Genomic DNA, 19,156 nt, shown 5'->3' with positions numbered 1-19,156 from the left:
GCCAGGAAGCCCATACATGGATCGAAATTTGCAAGGTCCCTGCTGAACCTGACGAATTTCCATTCATGTATAGCCAGTCTGTCCTAGTTATCATCTGCATTCTCTTTAGGATCAGTTCTAGCTTTCTTGGTACTCTCTGTAGTCTACTTTTGATCACTTCCAGAGCAACCTAAAAGTCCGGGCTCTAAAATGATGTTGTTATTGCACAATTGCAGTTGACTCTGTAAGGATAATTAATACTATTATATAATGTGTCCAAATATAGTAGTCATTCCATTGTTTTACATACATTGTACAACTGTACTGAATGAACATCTGATTATACAATATTATGTTGCTCTATGGATGTCACATTTGAAAGTAATGCCTAAAGAGCAATTTGGTTGAAAACACCTGCCTGCCATATTTATTCAGTACTGGAAACTTTGAATCAGAATGATGACTTCTATCTTATTTCTCATTCTGTTTTCTGCCTAGAACACAGAGTTACTACAAGATTGTGAAATGCTTCAGGCTGACACAGAGGAGTTGTCAGAGCTTAAAGCGACAGTGAACAGGTTGGTTAGAGATAATTACAAACAAGTAGATCTGCATTTGGGTTTTATTAGTGACTGAACGTTACATAAAAATCAACAGTACTCCATTGTTCTACATGTGGGCTATTTTTTCTGCACTTTATAGTCTAAACCGTTGTGAGAGAATAATTCTGAATCCTCCACATTTTGGATAGTATTTATTTAAAATCAGATCTGATCATGGTAACAAATGAAGTAACTATTATTAACCACTTGCCTACTAAGTACTTTTACCCCCTTCCTGCCCAGACGTTCAGCGCTGTCACACTTTGAATGACAATTGCACGGTCATGCAACATTGTACTCATATGACATTTTTATCATTTTTGTTTTCACACAAATAGAGCTTTCTTTTGGTGGTATTTAATCACCACTGAGTTTTAAATTTTTTACTAAATATGCGGAAAAAAGACTGGAAATTTTGAAAAAAAAAAATTTCTCAGTTTCTGTTATAACATTTTGCAATTTTTTCTCCTTCACCGATGTACGCTGATGAGGCAGCACTGATGAGGAAGCACCAGTGGGCACTCTAAGGAGGCACTGAAAAGGTTGCACTGATAAATGGTACTGATGGGCACTGATAAATGGCACTGATTTGGCAATAATAGGCAGCACTGAAGGGCACTGATGGGCAGCACTGTTGGGCACTGTTGGGGCTGCATTGATAATCAGGACACTGATGATCAGTGCCCTGATTATCAGTGTAAATGTCCCCTTTCACACTTGCAGGTTACCGGCTCCCCTCTCCTTGCGCTGTGACAGTGTGTGAGGAGGCAATGCCGATAACCGGCAAGTGTATTTACATTGTGATCAGCTGTGATTGGACACACCTGGTCCTTTACCTCAATCTGTGGTCAGCTGTGTCCGAAGGATGCCGAATGCGTGCACAGCGGGCGCGGATGGGGGCGTGGTTCTGGGAGGACGTCACTAGACATCCTCCCAGAACTGGACGACCACGCTGTAGCTATCTTTCGGCAAGTGATTAACCAAGATTACATATTTTACATTGTCATATCTTATACAGTGAAGGTAATTGATGGAGAAACTTTGTCAACCGTTATATTAAGTAACTGTGAGACCCTCTTTTCTTGATATTTTTGGAGCTGCTGGGCAGATCTGACCAGATGTTAGGAGATATTATGGGGTTGATTTACTTAAACTGGAGAGTGCAAGATATGGTGCAGCTCTGCATTGTCAGCTTCCAGCTTTTTTTGTCAAAGCCTAAAGTGGAGTTCTACCCCCCCCCCCCCAAAAAAAAAATTTGTAAAGTGCTTAAAAAAAAATAAAAAAAAAAACATTTGGAGAAAAAATTTTTTTTACTCACCTCTAAATGCCTGTTGCTAAGGGGTCCTTCGTAGTCTGCCTCCTTTGGTGCCTGGGCTCCTGACGTCACTTCCCTCGGCGCAGGAAGGGAGATCACCTCTCCACCCTCCCTCTTGTCAATCATCTGGGACACGTGACCAGTCCCAGATGATTGCAGGGCCAGTGACGGCGCGTGGCACGCGCATGCGCATTGGATGCCAAGCTGTGAAGCCACAGCCGGGCGCCCACAGTTAAAATGCCAGTGCCGCTGAGCGGAGGGGGGGACGAGCGGGGCTTCGATCCCCCGCATCGCTGGACCCTGTGACAGGTAAGTGTCCGACTAAAAGTCAGCAGCTGCAGTATTTGTAGCTGCTGACTTTTAATTTTTTTTAATGGGAACCCGCTTTAATTAAACAAGCTGAAGTTAAAAGCTTATTGGCTGCCATGCACAGCTGCACCAGATTTTTCACTCCCTATGGCTATTCCCAAAATACAAAGTTACTTCTGTTTATGTATACATTTGAAATAAACTGCTGAGAAATCCGTACTATAAAATTGCGTACGCTTGAACCACTTTGCTATTGATATATTCCTCTGCTTTGGAACACTGTCTTGTTGTATTACCTAATATCTTTTGAGTATTAGAACATCACCTTTGTTGTAACCTACCATGAATTATACCCGTGCACGGTATTTTTCTTATAGTAGACCCATAAAGGTTATCAAATGCTACAGAACATTAGTTGTCATCAGTTGTTATCTATTTAAGAATAATACCCTGTACCTGAACTTCTTTTACATGTAAACATTGGAGTAGATTTACTAAAGAAGTAAAGCATGTTCACTTTGCAAAGTTAAGTTATACTTCGCAAGGGACTGAATGTGAGAAATCGAGCCCTGTATGGAAAGCTTTACTTTAATAAGGTCCTTGAACCAATCAATTGTTTATAGGGATCACATTCTGGTTATACATAAATACATTAAAATAAAAGCCAAATAGTACAGTATTTGTGTCAGAAATATAAAAATACATATTTTTTTTTCCTGTTCAGAACTACGTGCTATATTATATGTCTGAATTGTACATGCAATATCTCACTTTTGTTCAGATTAAAAGAGGAGAACAGGCAGCTGTCCCAGCAAAAAATGGAAGTAGAACAAAGCCGTCACCTACAGCACCTTCAAAACTCAATAGTAAGGTCAAAATAAGCTTTCTTTTCATTTTTCAACCCTTTTGAAACAGCATGATATGCTTTTGTATTAGGATAGGATGAAGTAAGTCTTGAAACAAGACACAGTGGGGTTGATTTATTAAAACTGGAGCATGCAAAATCTGGTGCAGCTCTGCATAGAAACCAATGAGCTTCCATTTTTTTTTTTTTTTGTCAAAGATTAAGGCTGCATTCACACCCCGAGCGTTTTCAGCTCATAAAACGCCCTAAAAAAGCATGTAAAAAGCCCAACAAGCAAAATCCCATTCATTTCAGGGGCACCTGTTCACATCTGAGTGTTTTGTCACCTGAAGCAAAATGCCTGAAGCTCAAAAAAGTACATTTAGGCAGATTACAGGCGTTTTTCTGCTTTTTACATTGGTGACCTTTTAACCTGTACAAAATTGCAACAAAAACGCAGTAAAAACCCGCGACTTTCTGCCTGAAAATGAAATGGTCAGGTGTGATTGCAGCCTTAGTGAACAAGCTGAAGTTAGAAGTTGATTGGCTTGGCTACTATGCATAGCTGCGCTCTCCAGTTTTAGAAAATCAACCCCACTATGTGCCTATTCTACAACCTAAATAATTATGGAAGTTTCTGTTTGCTTGTGATTGGATGTATAACCATTTATAATAATTGTACACATTGGGGTCAATTTACTAAAACTGGAGAGTGCAAAATCTGGTGCAGCTGTGCATGGAAACCTATAAGCTTCTAACTTCAGCTCATTCAATTAACCACTTCAGCCCTGAAGCATTTACCCCCTTAATGTCCAGGCAATTTTTTGTGATGTGGCATTGCGCCGCTTTAACTGACAATTGCGCGGTCGTGTGACGTTGTACCCATACAAAATTGATGTGGTTTTTTTCCCCACAAATAGAGCTTTCTTTTGGTGATATTTGATCACCTCTGCCGTTTTTATTTTTTGTTCTATAAACAAATAAAGAGCAACAATCTTGAAAAAAAAATTGCTATAATACATATCCAAAAAACATAAAAATATATATTCATGAGTTTAGGCCAATATGTATTCTTCTACATATTTTTGGTAAAAAAAATCCCAATAAACGTACAGTAAAACCTTGGTTTGAGAGTAACTCGGTTTGAGAGCGTTTTGCAAGACAAGTAACATTTTAAAATACATTTTAACTTGATAAACAAGCAATGTCTTGATATACAAGTAGCGTCATGTCACTGCTGTGTATAAAAGAGAAGACAAGCTCCTCTAAGTGTAGCAATATGGTTACATTTAATGAAGGTACAACATTTAGCACCTCACATGGTTGATGTTTAAAACAGGCACATCAGGCATCTGGGGTAAAGCTGTCCACATAGACCATCCCCCGCACCGCCATCAACGTCATCCCTTCCACGCTGCGCTCCATGAGTGATTCAAGCCTCGCTTTCAGATTGCTCTACCGCAGGGTAGTCGTCCCAGTCACGACTGCCGACTGACAGTGGTGAGAGCTGACAGTGTGTAGGACGGTCTATCTGGACAGCTTTACTCCAGATGCCTGCTTACTTAGATGTGCCTGTTTTAATCATCAGCCATGTGAGTTGGTAAATGTTGTACCTTCATTAAAAGTAACCATATCGCTACACTTAGAGGCGCCTCTCTTCTCTTTTATACTCTGTAGCTCCTGCTGGATTTTGCATTGAATCACCTTGTGGTGGCTGCCATTCCATTGCTATAATCTTTTTATATGGACTATAAACTGAAAGACCTATGAATAAATGGTTGTGGAATGAATCATCTGAGTTTCCATTATTTCTTATGGGGAAATTTGTTTTGATATACAAGTACTTTGGATTACAAGTATGTTTCCAGAACAAATTATGCTCGCAATCCAAGGTTTTACTGTATATTGATTGGTTTGCACAAAAGTTATAGCACCTACAAAATAGGGGATAGATTTAGGGACCTTTATTTTTTTTTATTGTTTTTGCTGGTAATTGTGGCTGTGATCTGCGATTTTTAGCGGGACTGCAACATTGTGGCAGACAAATCTGACCCTAAGTGACACTTTTTGGGGACCAGTGACACTAATACAGTGATCAGTGCTAAAAAAAATGCACTGATCAATGTATAAATTACACTGGCAGGGAAGGGGTTAACACTAGGGGACGATCAAAGGGTTAACTGTGGTCCCTCAATGTGTGTTCTAACTGTGGGAGATGGGCTCACTGCAACAACACAGAGATCGCTGTACCTAATTACTAGGAATATCCGATTTCAGTGTAGTGCCCTGTCAGAACGGGGATCCGCCTTGTTTACATAGGCAGACTCCCGTTCTGCCTCTCTGTGTGATTGCGGGTGGCCGGCGGACATTGAGTCTAACTGGACCCATGCACGCGCCCTCCCCCAGCATGCAGCGGGTGTGCCCACCGCACAGGTGGTCTGGAAGTGGTTAAGCTTTGACAAAAAAAAAAAAACCCTGGAGGCTGATTGGTTTCTATGCACAGCTGCACCAGTTATAGTAAATCAAACCCATTGTGTATGTATATACCTAATAAAAAAATATTTTAATGAGAAATAGAGAGGAATAGAAAAAGAGAGAGCAGTTGAAAAACCAGAATCTGTTCTTAGAACTCCTGTTACTTAGTTAAAGCTGTTGTATTTGAATTTATTTCTATTCTTTTTTGTTTAATGTATAATTTTAAAACAAAAATAAGTGGTACAGAGTAGTTCTACTGATTAAGTTATACATTTATCTCTGCAGCAAGAAAATAATGAAGGAATGACAACTCAACTAAAAGACTTATATGAAGAGCTCCAGCAAGCTCAGTGAGTGACTACTTGGAACCACTTTGGCCCTGAGTAATTCTGAATATCAGCTAAAGCATACTTAGATCTTTCTCATAAACTGAATATATTGAGGCAGGATATATATATATATATATATATATATATATATATATATATATATATATATATATATATATAGCGCTGGTAGATTTTTCCAATCTACCGCTTCTAGGTAAATTTAGTGGATTATCTGTGCTGTACATAGTTCAGATCTAATTTACAGTTAGATTAGCCTCTGTTCCAGTTTGGCTGTGTTGTGTGCATTTCCACACTCTGCCTGTGGGTGTCCTTGTCACTCTGGGTCGGTGTTGGAAAGCAACAGGCTGAAACATATGAGTGCTCTTCTGTCCCGGAGACAACTCGGCGGAGGTGGTCCTCCGGGTTGCATTCTGGGAGAGGGTATTTATGGGGCAGACGCCATGTTTCTGGGAGCTTTACCTCGTGGCCCTCCTGGCCTAGTGGCATGTGTTAGTGCATTCTAGCTCGCGGCCCTCCGGCCTGGAGGGTTGCGTTGCGGCAGCCGAGCAGGTAGACCCAGAAGTCTGTCTGGGGCCTGCTGTTGCTGGGATGGTCCTGTGCTGTCTGTCCTGCGGGAAGAAGCCGGACAATCGGAATGATCCAGGGGAGGACCCATCTTGGAAGGGACCATGCAAGGCTGGTCTTAAGAAGGGCCTGGTGACTCGATTGGAGGATGCATCGTAAACTACTCCACCGCACAAGTACTGCCGGGTCGGCTTAAAGGTTCTGGTACTGTGTTTGCTGTTCATCGAAAACTACTACATCCTGTGGCAGAGGATCGTACAGTTTTGTTTCATCCAAGTCTGTGGCAGAGACTTTCTGTTCGTGCTGCGTTCCGGCTGCTAGGTTGGTGAGAGAGACCTATCCGGGCGGGTAAAGATTTAATCCTGAGCTGAGGATATATTCATCCCCAAAGAACGCCAAGAAAAGGTATTTGATCTTCCCTGCGACTCTACTTCTACCTCTTTCCTGCTACTTCTTCCAGTTATTCCATTATTCCATTAAAGCATTGGAAAAGTACTCAAGTGACTGGTGTATACATTGTCTGGTAATAAACTCAACGGGACCCTAGACCCGGTACTGGTGAAATTACAGGAAAAAAAGGTGACGGTAACAGCCCGCTAAAAATCAGCAGCTCCACTGTGAGTTATTGATATATAGATATAAAACCTTGGTTTGAGAGTAACTTGGTTTGAGAGCATTTTGCAAGACAAGAAAAATTTTTAAATACATTTTGACTTGATATGTAAGCAATGCCTTGATTAGAAGCAAAATCCAGCAGGAGCTATAGAGTATAAAAGAGAAGAGAGGCGCCTCTAAGTGTAGCAATATGGTTACATTTAATGAAGGTACAACATTTAGCAACTCACATGCTTGATGATTAAAAGAGGCACATCTAAGCATGCAGGCATCCGGGGTAAAGCTGACCATCCTGCTCACCGCCATCAACGTCATCTCTTCCACGCTGCGCTCCACGAGCAATTCAAACCTTGCTCTCCTGCAGGGTAGTCTTCCCGGTCACAATTGCAGACTGATAGCATTGAGAGCCGGTGGTGTGGGGGATGGTCTATTAGGTAGCTTAACCCCGGATGCCTGCATACTTAGATGTGCCTCTTTTAATCATCAACCATGTGAGTTGCTAAATGTTATACCTTCATTAAATGTAACCATATTGCTACACTTAGAGGTGCCTCTCTTCTCTTTTATACTCTATAGCTCCTGCTGGATTTTGCTTCTAATCCCCTGGTGGAGGCTTCCATTTGTGGATGAACATTTTATGGTTACACAACCTATCACATTGCTATAATCTTTTTATTTGGACTATAAACGGAAGGACTTATGAATAAATAGTTGTGGGACGAATCATTTGAGTTTCCATTATTTCTTATGGGAAAATTTGCTTTGATATACAAGTGCTTTGTATTACAAGCATGTTTCCAGAACGAATTATGCTTGCAATCCAAGGTTTTACTGTATATATAATATATACACAGTGTATGTACAGTATAGTAAGATTGCCAAGACCCTGAAACTGAGCTGCAGCATGGTGACCAATACCCTACAGCGGTTTAACAGGACAGGTTCCACTCAGAACAGGCCTTGCTATGGTCGACCAAAGAAGTTGAGTGCACGTGCTCAGCATCATATCCAGAGGTTGTCTTTGGGAAATAGACGTATGAGTGCTGTCAGCATTGCTGCAGAGGTTGAAGGGGTGGGGGGTCAGCCTGTCAGTGCTCAGACCATATGCCACACGCTGCATCAAATTGGTCTGCATGGCTGTCATCCCAGAAGGAAGCCTCTTCTAAAGATGATGCACAAGTAAGCCGGCAAACAGTTTGCTGAAGACAAGCAGACTAAGGACATGGATTACTGGAACCATGTCCTGTGGTCTGATGAGACCAAGATAAAATTTGGTTCAGATGGTGTCAAGCCTGTGTGGCGGCAACCAGGTGAGGAGTACAAAGACAAGTGTGTCTTGCCTACAGTCAAGCATGGTGGTGGGAGTGTCATGGTCTGGGGCTGCATGATTGCTGTCAGCACTGGGGAGCTACAGTTCCATAGGCGTGCGCACAGGGTGTGTCGGGTGTGCCCGGCACACCCTAATCACCCCATGTGCATTAGTATTATCGCTCTGTGTAGCAGCAGGAACATGTGAAAGATCTGCCTCTTACCGGCTCTGCCATAAAAGAAGTTTCTATGCTGTTCTCTTTCACTGTGCCGGCAGGGAGATAAATTTGCTGGGGTCATATATATGTAGACACACACATGCATGTGTGTTTGAGCTTTAGGGTGCACACCCTAATGCAATAGGCTGCGCACACCTATGTACAGTTCATTGAGGGAACCATGAATGCCAACATGTACTGTGACATACTGAAGCAGAGCATGATTCCCTCCTTTCGGATACTGGGCCGCAGGTCAGTATTCCAACATAACGACCCCAAACACACCTCCAAGTCAACCACTACTTTGCTAAAGAAGCTGAGGGTAAAGGTGATGGACTGGCCAAGCATGTCTCCATACCTAAACCCTATTGAGCATCTGTGGAGCATCCTCAAACAGAAGGTGGAGGAGCGCAAGGTCTCTAACATCCACCAGCTCTGTGATGTCGTCATGGAGGAGTGGAAGAGGACTCCAGTGGCAACCTGTGAAGCTCTGGTGAACTCCATGCCCAAGAGGATTAAGGCAGTGCACACAAAATATTGACACTTTGGGCCCAATTTGAACATTTTCACTTAGGGGTGTACTCACTTTTGTTACCAGCGGTTTAGACATTAATGGCTGTGTGTTGAGTTATTTTGAGGGGACAGCAGACTTACACTGTTATACAAGCTGTACACTCACTACTTTACATTGTTGTCACATGAAAAGATATAATAAAATATTTACAAAAATGTGAGGGGTGTACTCACTTTTGTGAGATACTGTATATATACAGTGTGTGTGTGTATGTGTGTAGGCCCCATTGAACAGAAATTGCTTTGAATGGTACAGGGTTAACTGTATAACACTTCAAATCATGAAGGCACTATGCAAGCAAATATTAATATTATCTGCGGTCACCCTCACACCATGATGGTTTTTCTCTTCTTTTTTTTTTTTTGCAAATTTTATTATGTTACATTTTTAGTACAATAATATCCACCTATATATAACTTTAGTAGAACATTGCAGATGGTATGTGGCATGGCAATGAATAGTGCCCAGTCTCACTGTATTGTAATTGGCACACCCAGGTCTGCCCTCCTGAAATTTTTATTCTCTGTTTGTGTCTTGGAATGTAGAACCTGTTTATAGATGAATAAGTGATAGGATTACTTATGTCACATTATCTCCACAGTGAAAAGATAAAAGTACTGGAGAGGGAAAAGTCAGATAAAGAATTAGAGATGAGAAAACTAAAGGTAAGCTCTCTGTTGTATACTTTATGGCTGTATATTTTAACATCAAGCTAACTCATTTGCTAAATTCAATTTAAAATCACAATGTAATCATAAAGTGAGTGTATGCAATGGAAAGACCAAGTGTATGCAGTTGGAGAAAGCTATGAGTAAATCAGAGGCTGTACTGCTGCAGTGGTTGATTTGTTGCATGTAATATAAAATGTATGTGGTACAAACAAAACATTGTATATTAAAGCCTTAGTTACAGCCTTTCCTCCAGAGCCTGATATTCTTATAATATATGAAGTTATATGGTCCATTAAGATCCTTCTTGTCAACTAGCACTTGGTTTTGTCAAAATTAGAAGTTCATCAAAATTTAGGTAACATGCAATTGTAAGCTGAAATACCTTTCTTGGGTTTAAATTATATATGTGTAAGTAAGAATATGAAGAAATGCAATGATATTGTACCTTTCACCTATTTAAGCAGAGCGACAATGGATCAGTCCTTCGAATTGAGCTAGATGCCTGTAGGCAGCAGCTGGAACTGGAGAGAAACCGTCGGGAACTGCTACAAAATAGAGTAGGAGAACTGGAGTCCAAACTGTCAGAAGAAAGGAACAGCCAGGTACAGATCCAAAAGCTTTATTCAACATCTAAAAACTGGGTGGGGTGCACTGGATTTGCACAGTGCACACTGGAAGGGCACAGTGTTATATGGAGTGAACACTGGCTGGATGCAGTTTGACGTGAACTGGATGGTTGCAGTGCGCACTGGACTGTTGCAGTGTGCACTGAATGGGTGCAGTGCATAGTGCAGTGAACGCTGGATGGGCACAGTGTGGTGTACCTTGCACAATAGCCTGGTGCAGTGTGACATGCAGTGAGAACTGGACGGTTGCAGTGTGCACTTGATTTGCGCAGCGCACATTAGACTAGTGCAGTGCGCACTGGATCAGCACAGTGTGGTGTTCAGTGCTCACTGGATAGGTGCAGTGCATCGTACAGTGTGCACTGGATTGGTGCAATGCGCATTGGATTGGTGCAGTGCGTGCTGGTTGGAGGCAGTGTTACATGCAGTGCACAATGCATAGGTGCAGTGTGATGTGTGAGTGCAGTGCACATTGGATCAATGTAGTGCACCCTAGAGTGCAAACTGGGTGCAATGAACCCTGGATGGGCTGCAGTTTGCACTGGATGGCTGCAGTACAACGTGTAGTGCACACTGGATGGGTGCAGTGTGCAAATGATGAGGTGCAGTGTGATGTGCAGTGTGCACTGGAAGGGGATAATACGTTGTGCAGTGAGCGCTGTATGGGCGCAGTGTGATATGCAGTGTGCATTGGCTGGGTGCAGTGTGGCATGCAGTGTGCACTGGATGGCTGCAGTGCATACTGGTTTTGCGCAGTGCACACTGGACTGGTGCAGTGTGCTTTGGATGGATGCAGTTTACCGTGCAGCGAGCACTGGGTCAGAGCAGTGTGACGTGCAGTGAGCACTGGGTGTGTGCAGTTTGATGTGCAGTGTACACTGGACACAGCGCTACATGCAGTGCGCATTGGATGGGTGTAGTGCAACATGCACTCGATGGGTGCAATGTGACATGCTGTGCACATAACGTATTAGTGTAGAGCACACTGGATGAATGCAGTGTACATTGGACAGGAGCAGCGTGACATGCAGTGCACCCCGGGATGGTGCAGTGCAACAAGCAGTGTGCACTGGATTTGCACAGTGCACATTGGATGGGTGCAGTGTGACATGCAGTGAGTGCTGGATGGGTGCAGTGTGACGTGCAGTGTTCAATAGATGGGCACAGTGCAACATGCAGTGTGCACTGGGTGAGTTTAGAGCTATGTGCAGTGCATACTTGATGGGTGTAGCTCACACTGGATGGATGCAGTGTGACATGCTATGTGCACTTGACGGGTGCAGTGTGACATGCAATGCACCCCAGGGCGGTGCAGTCAAACATGCAGTGTGCACTGTATAGGTGCAACACGATGTGTACACTGGATGGGTACAGTTTGATGTGTGAGTGTGCACCAGATTTGTGCAATGCATCATGCAGTGTGCGCTGGATGGGCGCAGTGTGATGTGCATTGTGCATTGGCCGGGTGCAGTGTTTCATGCAGTGAGCACTGGATGGTTACCGTGCGCACTGGATTTACACAGTGCATACTGGACTGGTGTAGTGCGCACTAAATAGATGCAACGTGACCTGCAGTGAGCTCTGGATGGACGCAGCATGAACAGCACTGCGTACTGGATGGGCGCAATGTGACATGCAGTGTGCACCGTGTGGGCAAAGTGCAACATGCAGTGCTCCCTGGACGGGTGTAAAGCAATGTGCACTGGATGGGTGCATTGTTACATGCTGTGCACACCGCATGGGTATAGAGCACACTGGATGGTTGCAGTGAGACGTGCAGTGTGCACTGTATAGGTGCTACACTATGTGCAGTGCACAATGGATGGGTGCATTGTCTTTGATCCCTTCTTAAATTTAGGCACCACATTGGCCTTATGCCTTACATACATCCATATAGAGATACAATACTTACATACAAACATACACACACATACATACACATACAAACGTACATACATACATATACACGCATACACACCTACCACTGTACATACACACACACACAAACAATATACTATACGGGGCTGAGACCAGCAGAGCTGCAAACCATCAGCAGAGTGAGAGCCAACTGTAATGTGCAGAGCAATTTCTCAACCAGGGTGCCGCAGCACCCCTGACAATCTCAGAACGCACCACAGGAAGCTGTAGCACCCCACTTGAGAAAGGCTACGTTAGTATAATTGGAAGAGAAAAAAACAAGGGGTAGGGAATAAAAGGCTTGTGCAGTATGAAGGGGGAGATAAGCAGGGAAAGGGGGTGTTAGGAGACATGGGTCCAAACCTCACAAAGATTGGGAGGGTACATAGTTTGAAGTGTCCTGGATTCGGGAGAGCACCGGACAGTAGATATATTCTCCTGTAAATGTAAATTTACACCAATAGAACCACCATCAACAGAAGGCTTCCTCTGTACTCTTAATGACACAGAATGCTGTATCTGGAGTAAATAAAAAATCCTGGGGGGATGTTCATTTGAATAATATTGCATCGTCTGATTCAGGGAAAAGTTCCCAATAACCAACAATTAAGGTCTTAACATATTCTTACTTTTTTGGAAAATGTAAGATGAAAAGGTATGAAGGATTTTCTGTAAGGAATACCCCTATGTATTTAATGGCAAAAGTGGCCCATTTAAATGAGAATGCTTCTTGAAGGCACCTGATATTCTCCTGTAAGTTTGGAGTTCCTTCATGAGACTGGGTAAGAATACTGTGGATCTAATGATAAAAAAGAGAAGGTCATCTGCATATGCTGCAACTTTATGATGCTTTCGACCTATTCTTTAATGTCAACATTTGCCCTGATTTTACATAAGAAGGGTTCAAGCATAAGAATGAAGATTAACAGTGAGAAGGGGCACCCTTGGTGGGGTCCATTGTTTTTGAGAAAGTAGTCTGAAATATGCAAACTGCCTTATCACAGGCAGATGGGAAAGAATACAGGGCCATGATATGGGACAACATGAGTTTGCCTAGGCTAATGCTGAGGCCCTACTCCTTAAAGGTCCATTCGACTCGGGCGAAGGCCTTCTACAATATCAGTAGACACCAGCGTAAGGTGAAGACTTCTTGACCGAGCCAAGTGGATAATAGGGCTTTTGTGGTGGTATTCCAAGCTTCCCTAGATAATATGAAACCCACCTGGACTGGATGTATTAATCACAGAAATGGATAAAGAGCCAGGATGCTAAAATAAAGTTTAGAATAAAGTTTTAGGTCAACAGAGAGATTGGCTTGTAGCTGGAGCATATGTTAGGGTCCTTGCCTTCTTTTAGGAGGACAGTGACGTGAGGACCTAGTATATCTAAGAGAAGGGGACGTTCTGGTTGAAGTGAATTAAATCTGGAAAATGAAGTTCTAGCTACAGTATATGATCCTGTAGAAGTTTAAAATACTGAATTTGACTTAGCATCCAAGATAGCCTATGCAAGTCCTTCTGAAGTTAGGGGGTTTCTAGTTGGGTCTGAACTCCAGTGTCAATTTAGGGAGACCTGAGGTAGAAATATAGGAGTGAATCTTGAGCCATGTCAGAAGAACGCCCGGCTGGAATGGGGAAGTTGTACAAGTTCAAAAAGTGCGATGGCATTGTGTCAAGTCGGCTTTCGTTTTTTTCATATACAAAGTTCTCATGGAATCTCTGGCCCGTAGCAATCTAGTTCCTACCTCTTCTGAAAGCATACGCTTGTGGGGGAGTTTGAGTGTTTAACTATCGGCTAAAAGCTTATGTATCTGAACTGTTTTAGCTTTCTTCAGTTTAGAACCATGGCTTATCAATATATTTCGAATAAAAGGTTTGTGTCCCATCCAGGTAACAAGTGGGTTGGTATTTGGTGTGTTTGTCAAAGTATGCAGTAATAATAATAAGACTTTAGTTAGGCACCAGTGCCTCTTGGTAGCATGTGCCAAAAGGAGCTGGAGTCCCAGGGAAACAGGGGCGTGATCAGAGATTGTGAAATTATTGATGGATGAAGAGGGGAGGAAGGGCAGATCCCTGTGTTTCACTGATAAGAAGTCAATGTGTATGAGAATAAAATGTGTAGTAGTACCTAGTGGAAGTATGAAGGATCCTCCACACATCACAGCACAGCAAAAACTGGTGGAAGAGGGGTTTTAATTTGCGTAGTGTAGAGTGGGATAGAGAGGAGGAGTGGTGAGATGCGTCGAGCAACGGCTTGGGGATAAAATTAAAATCTCTCTCCAGTATGGGAATCCCCTCAGTGAACTCCTGTAAGTGCTCTAGCATGTGGATCAGGAAGGAGGCCTGATCTGTTTTGACGACATAAACCATTGCTGAGGTGACCTGTTGAGAGGCCATGTAATCGTTTGCAAAAAATGTTCTGCCCTCTCCATCACACCATTGCTCCTGAAATTTCCAAAGGACATGTTTAGAGATCACAGTGCTCACACCTTTAGATCTGGTGTCAGCTGAGGTTTCGTGGTAGCCCAGAGGGTAGTTCCGATCTGTCAAGTTAAGGATCCTGTCCAAGCGGAAGTGGATTTCGTGCAGGAAAACAAAGTGGGCTTTCACACTGTGGAGGGAGTGAAGTAGCATGGCACACCTGTAGAGCCTTGATATTAAGAGAGAGAAGTTTAAAATTAAACTTTAGCAGGGGATACGGTAGAGGCTGTTCTTGGGGTAAGAGTGAAGACACAAGGGAGAGGGGCAAAGGGAGGGGGGATGAGGTAGAAGTAGGACAAGTAGAGGGTAAAAGTATTATGCAAGGATACACCTCAAGAGGTATGTGGTGGTAATAATAGAGGTCCAAGATGGGAGGGAAAGTAAAGAGGTGGGTTCTCTAAAGAACAGAAAAGCTGCATTTTTTAAAAAGTTTTTCTATGTGAATGGGGACATGCAACAAATATGAAGTATATGTTTTCCCAGTTTGGCCACAAAAATGGAAGTACACTTTTTTAACACTTATTAAAGCAAATGTTTTTACATAGTGGAAGAAGAGTAAAAAGGAATATGCTGCTTGGGTAGGTAGTATTTGAATAGTCACTGTTTTGGATAAAATAAGAATCTGTCCTTTACCTAAATACTTTAGAATTGCAGCTGCTTTCATAGCCTGTTGTTCATCTTTGGTATATTGTGTTATGTAATGTATATTGATGCGTATATTGTACGTATATAATATATATATTTGTTTTTTAGGATTTGCTTAGTGGTGTGGGGAGCCAAAATTCTGTGGACCTTTCAAAGGGGTATGTACGTTAGTAACTGGTAAAACCTGATGTAATCATTAAATGTTACTACTATTACTGCATTATTGCGTAATGACTCCTCTTTTTTTAAGGTTATATAGTAAAAGAGTGTAATAATATAAGTTATACTTTTAAGCTCAGTTATGCAACCAATTATACTAACAAGACACTGAAAACTTAATTAAATGGATCTGGAGAAGACATACCCTATGGTGAATAAGATGTGTTATCTCTTAGGTTGAGTGTGGGTGATGTCAGGGCAGAAATACAGAACCTACAGCAGCAATTGGAAAAGGAAAAAGAAACAAAGAAGCAAAAAGATGAATTGATATTTACCCTGAAAGAGGTGAGAAACTAGCCATCTCAAGTTTGCTTTGCAAATGAGTTAATGTAAGATCAAGTTCATATGGGGAATCTAAAAGCAGCTCCTCTGGGCACCTTCTATGCTTCTAGGGTTCAGATTTAGTTTTGATTATTACTCAGAATTCTATTATATTTTATATCTTTTACTATGCTAGTGTTATTATCATTTTTAAATCTTTAATATTGTAACTGCTACTTGTTTTTTTAATGTATTAATAATTTAACTTAATGATTCGTTTTCTGACATTGTCTACTTATAACTACAATGATTACTAAACATATGATCTCTACCTACATTTAGGAGTTGGAAGATCTGAACTGTAAGAAGCCTGGAGACATCAAGGTGAATGTGAATAAAAAACAATGATGCAAATCGGTCTGCCTTAAGATATTTGATCAGATATGATATTTACATTTAACCATACAAATGAGTTTGTAGCCTGGATTTATTGTTGTTTCATCCTACTGTACAAACATGTCAGCTATAGGAGGAAAGTTGTACAAATTCCACATGGAAGCTTTTTACATTGGAACATTATATCAGTGTGATGTACGGGACTATACTACATATAGCGCCCTGTATACATAAACCATTTTTTTCTGTAATATATTGCTCTTTTCCAAGGTTGGATGTTAATCAGAAACAGAAATAATGCAGAAATTGATGTGAAAGGTAACGCTTAGACACTGGCATTAAACAGAAGCTTAACCTACTGGGTTGGACATTTTCTATACATCCTGTAGTCAACAGTCCTTTCATAAATTAGTGTACTGCTATGATTCACAATAAGATACATAATGGTGATAAGATACGATAAGATAAGTATGTATGGGAGTTATTAGAACAAAATATATTTTAAGTTAGAACATTATCTACAGAACTTTGTTTAATGTTCTGTTTTGCTGTCTTCCACATATGCTACCTTTACTTTTTTGTGGATTAAGTAATGGAATTCTTATCTAGGCAATGTTGTTGATGTTTGACTGTGTTCTGTTCAGACGTCCTTGGAGGAAGTGGATTCTGAATTAGTTCTGGTTAAAGAAGAGCTACAGAAGGTTTGGGATATGTTAAAGTCAAAGGACACAGAACTAGAAGAGCAGTATCAAGAACTGGAATCTGCTAGGGACCAGGTATGAAAAAAATACACACTAATTTTTAACCTGATAAGTGATTTGATGACAATGAAACATCAAGTTTTGCATTTAATTAGTTTAGCATGGTCAGAAAATGTTAAGACAGACCGTTGACTGGCAATGGGTATATTTTGGGTTTTATAGAATACCCAATCAGTTGGCACAAACCAGAAACACAAGCTTGGTCTGAGCAAAATGTTATTAACTAAATGTAAAAACCATGCCGTACTGATAGTAAGCTAGGAAAGCATGAAAAGTGAATGGAATATCAAGATCTCATTGTTACTTAAAGTGGAATTTTACCCATAACAATTTTATAAAAAAATAATGTTCTATAGCAAGGAACATTCATTCCAAATGAAAGTGGATGCGAACCCTCACATATACCCAGTGAAGTGAACAGCCTCAGATGATACACAGGGATGAAACAAATCCTCCTACATAAGTTTTACATGCATATCTGCTGTCTTCAGCTTTCTATATTCTTTGGCAAATTCAGATTGTGTTAGGAGATTTTCTCTTCCTGTTCAGCACTGCAGTGAAGCCTGGGCATACAACCAAGACAGCTGATTGGAGGAAAGGCACACACCCCCTCTCCTCATAGGTAGAAACTTTCAGAACTGTTTGCCGAATAGTTCAGCACTCTGCTAATCTATTTATAGCATCCTCCCCAACACAAAACCATCCACCCACGGATCCTAAAAGAATTGAGCTCTATCATTTCAAAGCCATTGTATCTAATTTTTAGGGACTCATAAATGACAGGAATAATACCACTGGATTGGTGTAGGGCCAATATGGTGCCTGTATTTAACAAAGTCTTTACCAAGTAACTATAGACCTGTTTAACTTCTATAGTCGAGAAGATACTGGAGAGTTTAATAAAAGACCACATACATGAGTTCTTGCTGGAAAAAAATATTTTAACCGCTTCAGCCCCGGAAGATTTTTACCCCCTTCCTGACCAGAGCACTTTTTGCAATTCGGCACTGCGTCGCTTTAACTGACAATTGTGTGGTCGATGTTGCACCAAAACAAAATTGACGTCCTTTTTTTCACACAAATAGAGCTTTCTTTTGGTGGTATCCTCTACGGTTTTTATTTTTTGCGCTATAAACAAAAAAAGAGTGACAATTTTTTAAAAACACAATATTTTTTACTTTTTGCTATAATAAAGATCCCCCAAAAATATATAAAAAAAACTATTATTTTCCTCAGTTTAGACCGATACATATTCTTCTACATATTTTTGGTAAAATAAAAACGTAATAAGCATATATTGATTGGTTTGCGCAAAAGTTATAGCATCTACAAATAGTTTTATGGCATTTTTATTATTATTTTTTTTTTTTATTAGTAATGGCGGCGATCTGCAATTTTCATTGTGACTGCAACATTATGGTTGACACATCAGACACGTTTGACACTATTTGGGGACCATTGTCATTTATACAGCGACCAGTGCTATAAAAATGCACTGATTACAGTATAAATGACACTGGCAGGGAAGGGGTTAACCACTAGGGGGCGATGAAGGGGTTAAGTGTGTCCTAGGGAGTGATTCTAACTGTGGGGGGGATGGGCTGCCACTGACATGACAGCGATCACTGCTCCCGATGACCGGGAGCAGTGATCTCTGTCATGTCACAAGGCAGAACGGGGAAATTCCTTGTTTACATAGGCACTTCCCCATTCTGTGGCTCCATGACATGATCGCAGGCTTGGTCACGCTGTACGCAGTTGGCACGCGCCCACTAGCCGCGACAATTAAAGGGGGCATACAGGTATGCCCATTTGCACACCGCTGCCATTGTGCCGACGTATATCGGCGTGCAGCAATCGGCAAGTGATTAAGCAACAGACTACATGGATTCATGAAAGACAGAAGTTGTCAAACAAATCCGATTTATTTTTATGAAGAGGTAAGTAAAACCTTGGGCAGAGGGGTGGCTGTGGACGTGGTATACTTGGATTTTGCAAAAGCGTTTGACAGTTCCCCACACACGGCT

General features: G+C 41.5%; 1 protein-coding gene across 5 annotated transcripts in view; it reads left to right on the top strand.

Annotated features, from left to right (window-relative positions):
* The window catches only part of LOC141131572 (uncharacterized), a 101,643-nt gene that overhangs the window by 41,697 nt on the left and 40,790 nt on the right, over window positions 1-19,156 (top strand). For 4 of the 5 annotated variants that reach the window (XM_073618992.1, XM_073618993.1, XM_073618998.1 and 1 more), the window contains 9 exons: window positions 478-557; window positions 2,987-3,071; window positions 5,810-5,874; window positions 9,755-9,818; window positions 10,286-10,426; window positions 15,601-15,650; window positions 15,888-15,996; window positions 16,315-16,356; window positions 17,013-17,144. In XM_073618992.1, coding sequence (XP_073475093.1) covers window positions 478-557; window positions 2,987-3,071; window positions 5,810-5,874; window positions 9,755-9,818; window positions 10,286-10,426; window positions 15,601-15,650; window positions 15,888-15,996; window positions 16,315-16,356; window positions 17,013-17,144 — 768 coding nt within the window. The remainder of the gene's footprint in view (window positions 1-477; window positions 558-2,986; window positions 3,072-5,809; window positions 5,875-9,754; window positions 9,819-10,285; window positions 10,427-15,600; window positions 15,651-15,887; window positions 15,997-16,314; window positions 16,357-17,012; window positions 17,145-19,156) is intronic. The other variant, XM_073618994.1, reaches the window with a different exon arrangement.

This window comes from Aquarana catesbeiana, linkage group LG03, assembly GCF_042186555.1.
Source record: "Aquarana catesbeiana isolate 2022-GZ linkage group LG03, ASM4218655v1, whole genome shotgun sequence".
NCBI lineage: Eukaryota > Metazoa > Chordata > Amphibia > Anura > Ranidae > Aquarana > Aquarana catesbeiana.
Note: the sequence above shows the minus strand (reverse complement) of the source record. Positions and strands in the feature narration are given on the sequence as shown.